Consider the following 17,062-nt stretch of genomic DNA (forward strand, 5'->3'; position numbering starts at 1 on the left):
TGTCTGACTCTGTGTGACCCCATAGACGGCAGCCCACCAGGCTTCCCCATCCCTGGGATTCTCCAGGCAAGAACACTGGAGTGGGTTGCCATTTCCTTCTCCAATGCATGAAAGTGAAAAGTGAAAGTGAAGTCACTCAGTTGTGTCCGACTCTTCGCGACCCCATGGACTGCAGCCTACCAGGCTCCTCCATCCATGGGATTCTCCAGGCAAGAGTACTGGAGTGGGGTGCTGTAATTCTGCCATGTGGTTTATGCTCCAGTTCCCTGTGTGTCAGGCCCCTGGGCTAGATGTGACCTGACACACACACTGTTTGTCTTGTTCCCTTTCTTTTTTACTTCACTCTTTCCATTGCCTGTTTCCCAAAAGTGCTCCCTCAGTAAATGCCTGTCTCAGACTCTGCTTGTAGGGAACCCAACTTCAGTCTACTGGTGTCAATACTCTGCCGTCATCTTCCCAAATCATTTTCCCATTCATCTCTGGGGACTGTTCAGACCCATGCTCTGGGCTGGGTATGCTATGGTGATGAAAGTGGGCTGAGGGGCTGACTGAACAAATGGGCTCTATTGAAGTAGCCGTAATACCTACTACATAGGGATGTTGCGCATGCTCAGTCGCTAAGTCATGACCAAATCTTTGCGATCCCATAGACTGTAGCTTACTAGGCTCCTCTGAACATGAGATTCTCCTGGCAAGAATACTGGAATGGGTTGCCATTTCCCCTCCTCCAGGGGATCGTCCTGACACAGGATCGAACCCACGTTTCTTGCATCTCCTGCATTGGCAGGCAGATTCTTCACCACTGTGCCGCCTGGGAAGACCCACAAAGGGTTATTATGAAAGTTTTAACAGCTAAATGCGTTAACGTCCTTAAAATGTTTAGGCCACAGTCGGTATCCTAAGTTCTCTTAAGTATTAGGGCAGGGATTTCTTTGATCTTCGTTTCCTTATGTATTTCAAATGTGCCTAGATGAGTCGATGGCACATAGTAGCCACTATGTGATTATCAAAGTTTTGCTTTGAAGGCTCGAGGTGATGTGCTGGGATCTGGCCAGCAGGGGGCAGAACCAGTGCAGCCAAAAAGAGCACGTGGGCTGAAGGAGGTAGTGGGATAGCTAGTGAGCTAGAGCTGAGGGGAGGGCCGGGGAGTACCTACATCATAAAATATTAGAATGTTTAAATTATACCTCAAAATTCTAGATTTCTATTTAGTCCAACCGTGGGTGTGCACAATGAAGTTTATTGAGCCCCGACTTTGTAAATCCATACAATTAAGTAGTTCTAGGCCCCAAGATCCCTGGAATTGCCCTAGTGTCTATAGCTCCTCTTTTGAACTGGTGACTACCTCATATTCCTCTCAGTAAATCCTCCATTGTGCGTATGCTAATGCACACTGGATTTCTGTAACTCGCATTCAATTTGTATTACTGTATTAAGCCCTGTGAGTTATAAGGACTGTGTGAAGGGGCATGTGTGTGTGCTCAGTTGCGTCCAACTCTTTGTGACCTGATGGACTCAGCCTGCCAAGCTCCTCTGTCCACAGGATTTTCCAGGCAAGAGTATCAGAGTGGGTTGCCATTTCCTTCTCCAGGGGTGTGAAGGGGAGTTTCCCCCATCGATGGGGACACTGAACTCCCAGTGCAGCCACTCTGGGCTGCTTCCTGCTCCATCCAACATCCATCTGACCGTGCTCTCTTCAGGGGGGGGGTGGTCTCACCACATTTCTGCCTCCAAGCTTCCTTGTTTCGTTCCCTTCATTCACTCTGTCCACTGAGATCTGTCCTGTTTCAAAGCCCAGTTCAAATCCTACCTTTCTGTGGCTCCTCTACATCTACTCAATCTCATCTCCCCAAATCCTGATAGCATCCATCACTTGACATTCATTCTCATACTTCATGGGATTCTGTATGTTATTTGGGTGTTTGGACTGGGTGGTCGCCAAAGTCCCATCCAGTTGTAGACTTCCAAGTCTGTTGTACACTCTTACATTACATCTTCTTAATCAGGTCTCCACCTTCTCCCTCAAGAAGATATGAGGAGAAGCTTGAGCACATGAATTTGCACGGAATCAACATAACTAACTGCTCAAGGGAGCGAAGGTGTTCTGTGATCTTCCATTCAAGGAACACACAGGCATTTATTTTTTCAAAGTGGAAGTAGCTCCCTCCCCCACACCTGACCTTATCATATAAGAAACATACTTATGGTCAAATAAATCAAATATTACATAAAATTTCAAAGTAGAAGGGGAAAGTCACCCATAATCCTCCTCTTCAGTGATAAGTGCTATCAAAATATTCTTTCAAAGTGTTTGCTGTACGCAAATATGTGTTTTGACAGGGCTTTCTGGAGACCCCATGGAGATCCCTTAAAAACAGAAATGAAACAGAAGAGTGGAAGGTTCCAGTCTGGGATTTGTAGCTTGCCACATTTGATGTATTCAGCTGAACCATGTGAAACTACTGATATTCGCTGTTTTTTAATCTACAAGCACAGCAGTTTTATATGATTCAAATCAATGTACATGAAACCTAGAATGTCAGATCTGATCAAGCACTTAGAGACTTTCAACTATTTCAATTTTCCTTCTATTTCACGGTTCTGAAGAAGGACAAGAGTCAGAAAAGTGTCTAGCCAGATCACACACCACACTGGTAGTAGAATCAGGGCTGGTTCTCTTTCCACTGAATCAAGTACCTGCTTCTTTTAATATGATATCTTCTAGGTGTAATAATAATTTTCTGGAAGCAAGATTTCAACTTGGTATCAGAAAATTTCTCACAGAATTCAATCAAAATGTTAGAAGCTGCCTTAGAGGTAGTGAAGTCCCCAGGACTGGCAATGGGACTGGGAAGGACAGGGGGACATGGCTGGAAGGGTACAGGAACCATGAGGCTTGACATTTAGGGTTCTGTACTCACATGGCTCCTTATTAAGGTCTTAGGAGGGGACCTAACAATGTATTAATATGCTGATATGTTTTTGGAATATTTGCAAAAATAAGATATTTGAAAATTACTCTTCCTAAGGAGGACTCCCTAGAATTATGTAAATTTCAGGCCTAGATCCACTCTTAGGTAGCACAGAGTTTTGCAAAGCACTAGGCAAAGAGACCAAAGATCCTGGGTTCCAGTCATGGCACCACTCTGGCCCAAATGGGCAGAAGAGCATTTGCTCTGCTTCCCTCACAGGGGAGTAACATCACAAATGTTGAATGGGCTGAAAAACATAAAATGTGAACAACTATGAAAAAGCAGCATAACTTAGATTTCCTATCTGTGATATGGTCATCACCATAACACATCAAAAAACTGTGCCCTCAGGGTATTTTCAAAAGCAGAGACATTATTTTGCCAACAAAGGTCTGTCTAGTCAAGGCTATGGTTTTTCCAGTAGTCATGTATGGATGTGAGAGTTGGACTGTGAAGAAAGCTGAGCGCCGAAGAATTGATGCTTCTGAACTGTGGTGTTGGAGAAGACTCTTGAGAGTCCCCTGGACTTCAAGGAGATCCAACCAGTCCATCCTAAAGGAGATCAGTCCTGAGTGTTCTTTGGAAGGAATGATGCTAAAGCTGAAACGCCAGTACTTTGGCCACCTCATGCAAAGAGTTGACTCATTGGAAAAGACTCTGATGGCTGGGAGGGATTGGGGGCAGGAGGAGAAGGGGACGACAGAGGATGAGATGGCTGGATGGCATCACCGACTCGATGGACCTGAGTTTGAGTGAACTCCGGGAGTTGGTGATGGACAGGGAGGCCTGGTGTGCTGCTATTCATGGGGTCGCAAAGAGTCAGACACGACTGAGCGACTGAACTGAACTGAACAGGGTATTTTCCTATCTCATTTCTCCTTGCTATGACTTCCTGTTCTCCTTCCTTGAACCCCTAGACCCCAACACTCTGGCCACTAGGCCACTCATTTTTTATTCTATGTTGCTGTGTGTATGTATTTGTTCATAGGGCTCCCACAGGCTAGAAAGTCTATCTTCGCTGGAAAAAAATCCTTATCCACAAGGCCCAGGTCCACCAGATCTTCTCTTCCCACCCTGACAATGACCTCCCTTAGCACTGTTTCTTGTTAATCTTACAGATAAGGACACGCAGGCTGGATATGGCCCATAGCTGAGTTCTGGGGCCCCAGAAGATAATCCTTGGGTATCTTGATCTTCTGCCATCCCCGGCCTCTTAGCATCAGAGCATAGACACACGGTTCTTGATGTACACATGATAGGGGTCACTGCGCTTGTCCACTTTGCGGGAGCGGGTGTATCCGAGGATGAGACTGCCCACAGTGGCAGCAAAGAGGAACATGACGAAGAGGATGTACATGTAGGAGTTATCATTGCGGCCAGGCAGGCTGGCCCGCTTCTCCTCAGTCAGGTTGTCTGGCCCTGGCCGGCAGAGCAAGTTGCTGTGAAGAGTGGCATTTAAAGCCTTTAGCACAGCGTGCAGGCTCTCATGCCAGGTCTCAGCCCCACTGGTGGTCTCCATAGCAACAGGGAAGGTGGGGGAAGAATTGGAGGATGTTCTGGCAGTGACAGAAAAGAGAGAAGATGGTTTCTGTTACTTAAAGCTTGAATGACCCTTCCATTTCTTCAGACCCCAGCTAAAATCCCAGCCTCACAGTTTATTCTAACTACTTGTTTACCTATCTTCTCCACTAGACCGCAAGCCCGAGGAAGTTAGGGACTATGTCTGTTTTGGTTTTTTGTTGTTGTTTTAAAAAATATTATTTATTTGATTCTGCTGGGCCTTCATTGTGGCACGTGGGATCTTTAGTTGTGGCATGTGAACTCATGCTTGCAGCTTGTGGGATCTAGTTCCCTAGACTGAACCCACACCCCTTGCACTGGGAGCATGGACTCTTAGCCACTGGACCACCAGGGAAGTCCCACTCTGTCTGTTTTATTCACTGCTATATATGAGCACTCATGACGGCACTCAGTAGGTGCTCAATAAATGCCTGTGGAAGGAAGTCTTCCTTGAGCACTATAACCATGCTGATCTATCCTTTTCTGGGGACTCTATAAATCACTGAGCTTTAGGCTAGAAGGACCTTAGGAATTATTTAACACTATAATTCTTTCCATTTTACACACAGGGAATCTGAGGCCCAGAGAAACCAAGTGGCTCGTCCGTGATCACAGAGAATATTGGAGGTAGACCCGAGACAGAGCCCTGCTCTTTGATGACTAGTGCAGAGCTCCTGCAGCCTCCATGCGAGCTCTGGGCAGGACCATGTAGCACAGTAAGAAGATACGCCTCAGAACTCTACCACAGCTCAGTTCTTTTTTATGCTTCACAGACACCATGTAGAAGATGTTTGGGGATGGCTTAGATTTCCCTCTGCCTCGAGAAGCAGACACTGGGTCTTTTGACTGCTAAAGCATCCTAGGTCCCACTCTAGGTATTCATAGCTATTGAGGGGAAATTCTGTTGGAAAACAGGTGGCTGGGGAAGCAGGGAGGGGCTGAAACCATTGCAGGCACTGGGCCTGGGGGGAGTGGAGTGAAAGGAGCACTCAGTCTGGTTTGGGGTTTTACCTACCTCAGAGAAAAAAGACACTGGCCACTTCCACTACTCTGCCTTCCAAAACAACATCACTGTGTGTGTACGTGGCTCAGATATCCTTAGTCTACAGCTTAGAAAAACCGCCAAAGACAGCCTTGCATCCCAGTCTCTGAAAAAACACATGTCATTCCTTTTAAACAAAGCTCCACACTCACTTCCTTCAGGAAGCCTTTGTGCACTCCCACCATAATCCACAAGCTTTGTCATCACAGTCTTCCCTTTGCCCCAGCACTTACATGTGAGGCAATGTGAGGCTGTCCTCTTGTTACTGATAAGGGTTATCAGCAGCCACATGCTCCTGGTCAGCAAGGCTATGCTCCTTCCCACGGTGAGAGGACTACCTTAGCTCTCCTTCCCTTGGTGGTCTTCAGTAAAAATGTCCACTTTGGATTTTTCACGGGCCAAGCCCTCAGTGTTCACTGAACTGGTTCCAACTCTTTTATCTAAGGTAGTGCTGTCAACCAATCAAAGTTAACACACTTGACTATTAACCATAAGGTCTTTTCCCCAGAAAAGTTGACAGTTAGTTATGTTCATAATAAATATTCATGAATAATGCTATGAATGTAGATGTTGGGGGGAAGAATCTAAGTAATACAGCAATAACCCAGGAGTGGCTCACATTTTGTGCAAGGCGTTTGGGGCCCTCTGCCATTTAGAACTTGGACAACCTTGTCTGGATGGAGGAGGGGAAGAGTTAAGATCCAGGAAGCATAGGTTCTCATGTACTATCCCACTTATCAGGCAAGAAATTTGTGCCTTTGCCTTTCCTCATATGAGCTAATGGAAAGCAGGAGCAGCACAATGAAACAAATGGCTCAATGAATCATCTGGCCAGTCATCACTAATGGGGCTCACTCTTGGGAGGCTCATCCTGGGAGTTCCAGGAGGCCAGTCCCTACACTTAGGGCACATCGCCAGTTCTTAATGCAGGAGACAACCTAGGAGGTACTGGGGCTTAAAGGAAGAAGGGATGAATTCTGATCGGTGCTCGGAAAGTGTTCACAGCAATGGAAGAATTTGACCTGGACCTTGAAGAATATTTTGGAAGTAGAGGAGGCAAGGGGAGGAAACAGATGGACAGAGGCATGATAACAAGAAAGCATGTTTTGAAGAATGGAAAGTAGCAAAAAGAGTGTAATATGCCTGGAAGGATAAGATGTGGGATGGAGATGCTGGTCCAAACCAGATCAGGGAGGGCCTTGAGTACCAGACTGCAGAGTTGGAACTTTATCATGTAGGTGGAGAAGAACCACAGAATGACATTTTAAAGGTGGGGTTAAATGATCAGATCTGTACTTGGAAAGGACTCTCTGGCTGCCATGCGGAGTACAGAGTGAAAGGGGCAAGAATGGAGGCAGGGAGCCACGTGACAAGTGAAATAGTCTAGGTTTAAGATGCTGAGACCTGAGCTGAGCTGGAGGGGATGACAAGGTCGGGGCAGGGACAGATGGAGGATGTGAGGGGCACTTGAGGGAGGGGATGGCTAGTGTAATGGTTGCAGGAAGAAGGGGCCTCAGTTAGTTTTATAGGCAGACAACAGACAGATAGCATAAATGCTAGAAGAACTCACTTTGAGTAAAATAAGTTTCTTGCCCTGTTTGTGCTTCAGTTTCCTCATCTATCAAAAAAGATTATCACCAGGAATTGTGGTTCAATGGGTAGAGTTTCCGTTTTGCAAGATGAAAAAGATGTAGAGGTCTGTTGTATAACAATGAACACTACTGAGATGTGCTATTAAAAATGGTTGAGATGATAACATTTACATTGCTTTTTTTTTAACCTCATTAAAAATTTCGTTAATTAGAAAGAAGAAGATTATTATCTCTGCTCTGCCCCCTCTTCAGGCTTGCTGGAGCATATACATTTATTATGGTGAAGAGGATTTTTAAAACACATTTTAATTAAAAAAAAGACCATGGCTTTCATTAAAATGAAAATCTACTTGTTGTTTTTGTGCAGTAAATACATATACACAATGAAAAAACGGAAGCAGTATGCACAGTGAAAACGCAGTCTCTCTATTCCCAGTGGCCCAGGTTTCCTTCCCAGGGCAGATACTGTCACCACTTCTCTTGGATATCCTTGTGAGGGGGTTTGAACTGACAGGGCAGGTGGAGGGCCACCTCCCCCGGGAAGGCTCACGAACAGCAGGCAAATTCACTGGCTCCTCCTCAGCTCCAGGAATCTCCCCGTGGGTGCCCCAAGGCTCCTTAGTTCTGCAGCCTCTTCAGGATGTCCCTGGACACATCTGAGGTCTAAGCATGTGTTACGGGAAACACACTGACTGGAACCGCCCACCCTGGCCAGGCACCATAGTAACTATTTGCATGAGTTGTTTTAGGATAGGCGATCCTGGTAATGAACACGGAACTAATAAGCCTCCACCAAAAGGAAGAGTTCGGGAAAGGTCAAAAGGAGACACCACATGTCCGACCACCTCCCAGAATCCTTCTCTCTGGTATCCACCTTGGCTGAACAAGGCATGCACCACCAGGAAGGACTCTGAGTCAGAATGATTGGCTAAAGACAACCCGGAAACTAATCCCATCACCATAAAACGTGAGACTGCAAGCCACGTGACAGAGCTGTTCCGGGTTCCTTTACCCTTCTGCTCTCCACCCGGGTGCCCTTTCCCAATAAAATCTCTTGCTTTGTCAGCAGATGTATCTCCTCGGACAATTCATTTCCGAGTGTTAGACAAGAGTCCAGTTTCAGGCCCTGGAAGGGGTCTGCTTTCCTGCAACACATGGACTTTGGAAGCTGGGAAGGTCCAGATCTGGGGGGGTGGGGCTGGGGGACAGAAAAGGAAGGAACTAGACACACGGGAAAAAAACCCCCCAGAACCAGGGTGGATCGCCTAAGGCCAAGCCCCAAGAATTGTGCAATAACTTTACTGTGGGTAATCACTCCCTCCCACTTCCCCTCCCCTTCCTGCAGCAGCGGGATCAGGCCAGCCTAGGGTTGTAGTTAAGGGAACTGTGCCATGGCCAAGGGACCCTTGATTGCTGATCCCCAACACCAGGTTCACAATGTCTCAACTGGGTGACTGAGAAACCTCAGTTCAACACATGAGCTGCTGCTCAGGGATCAGCTAACAGTGCAGTCTAAAACATCCCCTTTTGGGACTTCCCTGGTCCAGTGTTTAAGAATCCACCCTGCAATGCAAGGGATGTGGGTTCAATCCCTGGTTGGGGAACTAAGATCCCACATGCCTCAGAGCAACTAAGCCCACTTGATGTGACAACTGAGCCTGTGTGCCACAACTAGAGAGTCCATGTGCCGCAATGAAAGAGCCTCCATGACACAAAAGAGATCCCTAGTGCCACAACGAAGACCTGATGCAGTCTAATAAATAAATGAAGTTAAAACATTCCCTTTCCCTGAGTACTGACATCTCATTAGGAGTCTCTAAAAGGCTGAAAGGATGTGAGACCCAAGGAAATGAGGTGAGTAGCAGAATGGCAGCCAAAATTGGGTTGCTGTTTTACATAGGAAAAAACCATGTTACCAATCCACCTATTTGGATAGACTGGGTATAAACACAGGCATGACATCAACACTGTAGCATAGCTTTGTTGCAAAAATTAAAGGAGAAAATGAGGGAGTGCATGGCTCTAGACACTCCACAGATGTGGTGGTGGTTTTATTTGTGCAGAGCAGAGGCTGGCAGGGCCCTCAGAGTCCATCTAGTTTAACCTCCCTCATTTTACAGTGAAAGAAATGAAAACCAAAGAGCTGTCTTGGTTCAGCTGTTACCTGTGTGACTTTGGGTATGTGACTTCCCTTTTCTGGGCCCCAGCTCCTGTGTGTATCTGTAAAATGAAGGGGTTTTACTGTGTGATCCTGTAAGGTCCTGATCAGCTCTAACATCCCATGAAGATACCATAAAACCACACTGTGATATTTGGGAGACTGGGTAGGCTGGTGGGAGAGGATTTGGGGGGCTGTCTAGAGTCCCACAGATGACAAGATAGAGAAGACTGCAGACTTTTTCCTCCAAGGTTAAGATTCTTCAGAGTCTCAGGACTGTTACATTTAATATTCCAGCCCAGATAAACTGAAAGCCAAACTTGGTTATTTTTCCTCTTTATAGCTCACCTGCCAGTGAGATCTAGCCTGGGAGAGACAGGCTCTGTGTTAGAAAGTGGGGTTAGGGGGAAAGGATGGAGGACAGGGTGGGCTCTGAGGTGGGGTTCAATGAGGAAAGTAAAGGTTCACAAAACCATTCATTCCTCAGACATTCTTCCAGCTCCTCTCTGGACAAATTGGTTGGATATTTGTGGTTCTGACGGAGGGCGCAAAAGAGACACAGATGCATGTCTTTAGAAGCTGGGTTGAGGTGGGAGGGAGGGCCTGTGTACAAGGGCATCCTGTGGCTTCAGGAGAGGCAGAGAGCTCTTAAAGGGACAGCTTGGTTCTCTATGACCTGCCTCCGGCTCCCAAGGCAGGGATTGGTGATTGGCAACATGGGGAATTTTGTTCCTCTTTCTGAGCTCCTTGGCTTCCCTCTTCAAGATAATAACTGATTATGAAGCTGTTCGGGTTGGGGAGACAGAGCTCCTGCCCTGAAAGTCCTTGACTTGAAACAGGAGATAATCAAGAAGGAAGATGAACAGTGACTGAAAAGAGATTTTAAAGACCATTTAGAATCTAGATTCTCAGTCAGTCCTTCCATTTTGTAGCTGAGAAAACTAAAGGTCAGACAGGGGAAGTGGCTTGCCCAAATTGACATGGTTAGTAAATGGCAGAGCTCAGATGAGAACCCACGTCTTTGGGGTGCTGTTTAGGTGCTCTTTCGGCTACAAATGGCAATGTCTTCTGGCAGCTGAGCTGTTACTTCCCACCAAACACAGGCTCCTCGTGTCCTGGGGCGTCATCTCCTGTAGGTCCACCGCTACTGCTTTTTCCTGCACTCCGGACTCTCACAAACCTTTTCTTTTTGGCCATACCACCTGGCATGTGGGATCTTGGTGACCCTACCAGGGATAGAACCTGCACCCCCTGCTTTAAAGCATGGAGTCTTAACCACTGGACCACAAGAGAAGTCCCTCTCACCAGTCGTAACTGAGGATCCAATAAAGGCAGAAGTTGGTGACTTTGGGAGGAGTTAACCTTCCCTGGTGGCTCAGATGGTAAAGAATCTGTCTGCAATGGAAGAGACCAAGGTTCGATCCCTGGGTCGGAAAGATCCCCTGGAGAAGGGAATAACCATCCACTCCAGTATTCTTGCCTGGAGAATTCCATGGACAGAGGAGCCTGGCGGGCTACAGTCCATGGGGTCACAAAGAGTCAGGCACAACTGAGTGACTAACACTTAACCTTCCTTTACAGTCTTGTCTCCCATGGTCCTTTCTGCTCCAGATGTACTTCTGCTCCCCCATACAAACCAAGTGCACCCTCTTCCTCCACACCCTGGTGCTACTCTTTCCTGCACATTAACAGATTCACCCAAAGTGTTCTTGACTTCAGTTTGCCTGACCTGTTTCTTGGGAGTGGCGGCATAAAGCTGGGACCTGAAGGATAAACTGGGTATCTTAGCGAGGTTTTCTTTCAGGTTTCTCTGGGGAAAAGTAAACTCCACTTTTGGTTCTTTTGGTTTCCCTACTGCTCTGTTCCAGCTATTCTTCAGGAAAGAGTGTCTGAAGTGCTTGGAAGTGTGGTAGAAAGGCACGGGAAAGGGGACACATAAAGCAGGTAGGGAATCCAAAGATAACTCCTGGGACTGCAGATTTTGCCTCTGGCCCACCTGGTGGTCTTATCACCACCATGGGCTGGTGTGAAAGGAAGCGTAACATATAGTTAGAAGGAGACAAAGAAATAGAATCTGAGCTGGAAGAGATCTTAATAATCATGTCATTGGTGTACCCCCCTCATTCAACCAGGGGGAAAAACCATACACTTCCTCCCCACCCGCTCCACCCCCCAACCCCCACCCCAACGCTGAGAGGAAGTCACTTGCTCAAGGTCTCACAGCCTAGGAACTGGGACCAAAAACAGTTATCTCCGTATCTTTTCACTATAAGTTCTCTGTTCTCTATAAGATAGTCTAACCTCTGCTGATTATCATTCAAGCTCCTTTAGATATGACCCTGCCTCCAGCCTCATCTCACCACAGCTCTCACCATTGCCCATGCCCCATGATACTGAGCTACAGGCCATTCTCCAAACAGTCCTTGCATTTTGCCCCCTCTTGCTTTTGCTCACACTGTTTGCTAAGGCAGAAATGCCCATCCTCTTTTTATCTGCCTGGCAAACTCCCACACATCCTTCAAGACCCAGCTCCAATGTCACCTTGGTAGACCCTCTCCTGAGACATCTTCTCCACTCTAGCCAGTTAAGTCTCTTCCTCTTGTCTGTTCCTGAAGGGCTTTGCATAAAATCTTATTAGAGCACTATATTATACTGGTATTGGGTGTGTATATCTATATAAATATAAATAGATATAGATATATATACTAAACTGTGAGCTGGGAGGGGTGAGGGGAGGCACCTGTGCCTCATACGTTTCTTTATAGTAGGCACTCAAGAACAGATGGATAAATACCTCTTCTTACTAGACTAGTCCCTCCTGCACACACAAATACGCATTCATGAAAGCACTTACAAAGCAACTTCAAAGGCAGGCTGAAATAGATTCCTTTTGGTCGTGGGAAGGGGAAGCTCAAAAAAAAGACACCATCTTGGTCAGGTGGGGAAGTGAGGTCAGGGAGGAGGCATTCTAAGCCGCCTTTGGAAGCACAGATTTCCCTGCACCTGAACCCCATTCAATCCAAAGGGCAAACATTCTTGGCCTGGAACACCAGCAGCGGCTTTGGAAGCCTCTTCCCTGTGTACCTACCCAGGGTGTGGCTACACACCCACCTGCTGCACACACACAGTCCAAGTCCCAGTCTCCCAGCCTCTAATCTTGCCTTTCAAGTGGCCTTTCATGGTTCCAATCTCGGCTGTCTGCTTGGCTGTGTGACCTTGAGCACTGCATTTATTTCCTCTGAATCTCATCTATGAGATGGGGATAATTACCCACCCCCCAACTTGCCTCACTTGGCAATTTGGAGAGAGACTATGGAGGGAAAGTGTTTTAGAAATTGCAGGGACTTCCCTGGTGGTCCAGTGGCTAAGACTTTCAATGCACTTTGTTCAATGCAAGTGTTTTTTCAAAACACTTTCAATGCAGATAGCCCCAGATGGATACCTGATAGGGGAACTAGATCCCACATGTCAAAACTAAGAGTTCCCACTTGCTGCGACTAAGACCTGGTACAGTCAAATAAATAAATATTTAAAAAACAAAGAAAAAAAGAAATTGCAACATATCATATAAACATTAGAGAGAATTACTGGGCAGCTGGTCACTTTGTTTCCTTTTCTGTTTCCCTATCTACCTCCCCCAACCCTGCCCCCCAGTTTTACCAATAACAGCCAACTCTGTCTCCTCTCCCCTCCCTTCCTTCTCTTACCCTCAGAGGAAGCCAGGAGGTTCTTTATTATTCTTGATTATCAGATACACTTACCTCTTTCAGAAATAAAGAGTATCTTTCTTGTTTCTCATCCTTTCTGATCAGCCCTGTAGTCTCTCTCCATTTAGGGGTACTATCCTGTAGTCCTGCTGGTGATAGAGAACACAGTGGAATTGGAGTCAAGAGACCTGTCCTGTTTTGTAGGTGTGTCTAGTCATGTGTCTTGGTTAAGTCATTTTTTCACTCTGGACCTCATTCTCCCCATCAGTAAGATGGGCTTTGTTGTCTCGCTACCCTCTTAGTAGGAATTTGGAGCATTCACCTATTCAGTTTATAAGTAGAAATGTGCTTTGCAAAGTGGGGAGTGAGAAAGGAATGAAGAAGGTTGTTTGCTATCATCTCAAGGAATCAAGAAAATCTGAAGGCAGTTTCCTTGCCTCCAGTATGGCTCTCCCCGACTTAGAGCCAACAACTGGTTGGATACCAGAAGATAAGGAGCAGTTAACACATCTACAATGCTCTCTTGTGGCTGAAGGGGCTTCCCTGGTGACTCAGTAGTAAAGAGTCTGCCTGGCACTGCAGGAGACACAGGTTCAATACCTGGTTAGGGAAGATTCCCCTGGAGAAGGATATGGGGTATTCTTCACTCCAGTATTCTTGCCTGGAAAATCCCACAGACAGAGGAGCCTGGCAGACTCCGGTCTATGAGGTTGCAAAAGAGTTGGACACGACTTAGTGACTGAACAACAACAACTTGTTGAAGTGGAGTCAGCCCTGAGCTAGGAGTGAGGAGACTTGAGTTCTACTTCTGTCTGTGACCCTGGGCAAGCCATCTCCTCTCTGGACCTCAGTTTCCCCATAGGCAAACTGTTGATAAGTGGGGAGAGGGGATAGGAGGAGATACTGCTCCATGAGCCCTCACAAAAGGGTCTGAACTCCTGTGCTTTCTACAGCAGAGACTCCCGGCTCCAGCCCCTCTTCCCCACAGGCCATGCGGAGTACATGGGCAGCACGACTGGGAGGCCAATCTTACAGGTGGTGACCCAAGAGGAGAAGGCACAGAGCCTAGAGCAGCAGGTAGGTGGGCGATTGGCACAGCTTTACACACCTGTAAACTAGAATGCAAGTCTCCTGACCCCAGCCTAGACCTATGTTACTAGAGCTAGAATATGGCTAAGGGGGCCCCAAAGCTTTTCCCGGGACTTGGGCGCCTAGGACGAGAGACACAACGAAGTGGCAAACTGGCAAGTCCACTCGCAGAGCAAGCGGCTCCCGCCCGGCGAGAAGACGCGCGTGTGCGCTCGCGGCAGAGCCGCAGGTGTTCCCTCGCACATCTGTGGATGTAGAAGGAGCTTTGGTGCCGCCCTCCCGGGGCCAGTGAGTGCCGATCCCAAATCCCAGATTTCCGGGCAAGGCGTGCCAGGGGCCCAGCCTCGCCACGTGCGCCCCGGGATCCCTGTGGCTGGGTTCCTGGAGAGGAGGGGTCTGTACCCGAGCCGCCCCCAAGGTCGGGTCGCCGGCCTCCAGGGAGGCGGTCGGATCGCTCATTTCAATCCACGGCTCCGGCTCGGCCTTCCGGACCCCGCGAGTGCGTCTTACCTGCCCATCTGTAAGGCCACAGGAGCGCAGTCTGTTTGTTGGACTCTTCGCCCTGGGCTCGCGGGTGCCCCTCACGGCGCCCCAAGGCTCTCCGCCAGCCCCACTGCTCGCAGTCCGCGCCCAGCACTGCCTGCGCCCCCTCTGCTTCGCGCTCCGACCAGCGCTCTGCTGTCCTTTCCCTTCCCCCGGGCGTCCCCACCCCCGGCCCCGCCCGGCCCCTAACCCACCCACTTCTCCTCCCCGAGCTGGCTTTGGGCACCTCCGCCCAGCTGCTTGGCCCCACAGCTCTATGGGTTCCGACCCTTCCGTCCCCTGCAGCGCCTGCTTCCTGGACCAGAGACCGACTGTTTTCTTGCTTCACGTCAGCTTGCCGGGTCTGAGGAGGCAGAGAGCCGGGTGCTGGTGGAATCCGACTCCGTGATTGTGTGGTGGTGGACAAGTCACTGCTCCTCACTGAGCCGCGGCTTCCTCGCAGTAAAATGGGTACAATTCTTGCATGCATTCTTCACAGGGCGATAGTTAGGATCAGAGATCTTAGAATCCAAAATACTAAACCCAGATGGTCACTGGAGAATCATCTGATTCTAACACAAACCCTGTTTTCCAGACAGGATACAGTTTAAGGGGCCCAGTTTGGGAAAGGGGACTGCCCCAGGCTCACCAAGGAAGTCGCTGGCGGAGCTCAGACTCAAAATCCACTAGGCCATTCTCTCCCCTTAACCAGTGTCTCCTCCAAGTCTCAGCAGTCCCTCACATACGCAGACAACTGGTGTCCAGACACATCTCACTGCTCCCTATCCCACAGACCGTGTGCTTTCCGGCCATCAGGCCCTCACTCAAGCTGTTGCTTCCTTACTGCAGACACTGCAGGTTCCAAAGAAAAGAAGCTGCCAGGGACAATTGGGAAATGAGGGCCAGGAGGCCACGGCAATGGAGTGGACGGTGGCAGGGAGTAGACTCTCAGGGACTCTGTGGAGAGTCTGTATCAGAGACCTCTTTGCCAGCCTATGGCCTTGGGATAGTTATAACAAACTGAGGTCAGCTCTGACTCCTGTGCAAAGAAAACTCTGTCCTAGGACATCTGAGGCATATACCCTCAATCACAGAACCTCAGATTCTATCTAAGAAGTGCTATCATTCAAAAAAGGCCTATCCCATGGAGGGAATGTTGTACAAAACTGTACAAAATCTTCATCAAAACACCGTACTTCTGTGTGACTTCTGTAGTTTCATATTTTGACCCAGCTACTTCTTTTTCTCAGTCTGTATATATCATCTCTCAGAGAAATCCCTTAGCAGGCAGTCTCAGATTTCAGTCTACTTAAGAATCACCTCAGCCCTTATTTTAAGTGAAGTAGACTTTTGGGTTCCACTTGAGAGTTTCTGATTCAGGAGTTCTGGAATAGAGCCCAGAAATTAGTTTTTTGTTTTTTTTTAAAGAAAGCTTCCGGAAAGATTGTGATGCAAGTGGTTCTTGAGACCAGCCTTGAGGAAACAAGCCCTGCCTCAGTAAGCCTTCCTTCCCACATCCTGCCAAGGCCTTGCATCTAATCTATAGGACTATTTGTTACAGTTATCAAAAGTAACTATTTGTCTACCTCATCTGCTAGGTTGTGAGTTCTTTGAAAATAGGGACTGTTTCTTGTCCTAATAAAATTTTGGAATCACAGCCTTAGAATCATACCATGTTAGAGTTCTAGAATCATTTAGTAATAGAACCTAAGTTGAAAGGACTCTCAGAGTTATCTAGTCAAATCTCTTACCCAAGAATTCCCCAAAAATATTCATTGGCAGGACTGATGCTGAAGCTGAATCTCTAATACTTTGGCCCCCTGATTGGAAAAGACCCTGACACTGGGAAAGATTGAAGGCAGGAGGAGGAGGAGGGGATGACAGAGGATGAGATGGTTGGATGGCATCACTGAATCAATGGACATGAGTTTGAGCAAGCTCTGGGAGTTGGTGATGGACAGGGAAGCCTGGCGTGCTGCAGTCGATGGGGTTGTAAAGAGTCGGACATGACTGAATGACTGAACTGAACTGAAGAATTCCCTACATTTCTTTGTATCTTTGTGTATGTGTTAAGTTGTGTTGTGTGTATATGTATGTATGTAATAGAGATTTTTATTGCTTGTTAATTATGTCACTTCATACAATTTTAAGTAAACAAACTTAGAAAATGTACTGGGAGTGTTAAATAGATGATGGCACTATTGATAAGAATGCTCAACTGTTTTACATAAGGTAGTAAAGAGGCACCACTGCCACCATCACCACCCTGCTGAAATTTGTACATTTCATGTAAAAAAAATGAGTAAAAATAGTAGATTTGCATTTCACTAGCATTATTCTTTGTAATCTATGACCCATGATAAGCCTGAACAGTTTCAGAATCTTCAAAGCCAAACAAACCATTTTCTTCCACTAGCAAA

At 47.4% G+C, this 17,062-nt stretch overlaps 1 protein-coding gene across 7 annotated transcripts; it reads right to left on the reverse strand.

Moving 5' to 3' along the window:
- Positions 1–1,220: 1,220 nt before the first annotated feature.
- KCNE3 (potassium voltage-gated channel subfamily E regulatory subunit 3) lies at positions 1,221–15,218 on the reverse strand. 7 transcript variants are annotated; one of them, XR_015142183.1, is made up of 6 exons: positions 14,631–15,218; positions 13,086–13,180; positions 9,331–9,386; positions 5,808–6,025; positions 5,548–5,680; positions 2,086–4,528 (listed from the first exon to the last, which is right to left on the reverse strand). XR_015142183.1 is itself a non-coding variant. In XM_086340783.1 (4 exons), the coding sequence occupies exon 4, from the start codon at positions 4,489–4,491 to the stop codon at positions 4,192–4,194; it is 300 nt and encodes a 99-aa protein (XP_086196909.1). In that variant the 5' UTR covers positions 4,492–4,528; positions 9,331–9,386; positions 13,086–13,180; positions 14,631–14,773; the 3' UTR covers positions 1,221–4,191. The 7 variants fall into 7 exon arrangements, 5 of the variants coding, with proteins under 5 accessions (XP_086196909.1, XP_086196910.1, XP_086196911.1 ...); XR_015142184.1 differs by lacking the exon at positions 5,548–5,680; XM_086340783.1 differs by lacking the exons at positions 5,548–5,680; positions 5,808–6,025 and having other exon boundaries at positions 1,221–4,528; positions 14,631–14,773.
- Positions 15,219–17,062: the final 1,844 nt, after the last annotated feature.

This window comes from Bos grunniens, chromosome 15 (assembly GCF_055505025.1).
Source record: "Bos grunniens cultivar Pamir isolate PY7600 chromosome 15, Bosgru_T2T1.0, whole genome shotgun sequence".
NCBI classification, from domain to species: domain Eukaryota; kingdom Metazoa; phylum Chordata; class Mammalia; order Artiodactyla; family Bovidae; genus Bos; species Bos grunniens.

Bases quoted from the DNA above. Each gene is read 5' to 3' on its own strand.
- KCNE3 (XM_086340783.1), bottom strand. From the start codon at position 4,491: ATGGAGACCACCAGTGGGGCTGAGACCTGGCATGAGAGCCTGCACGCT.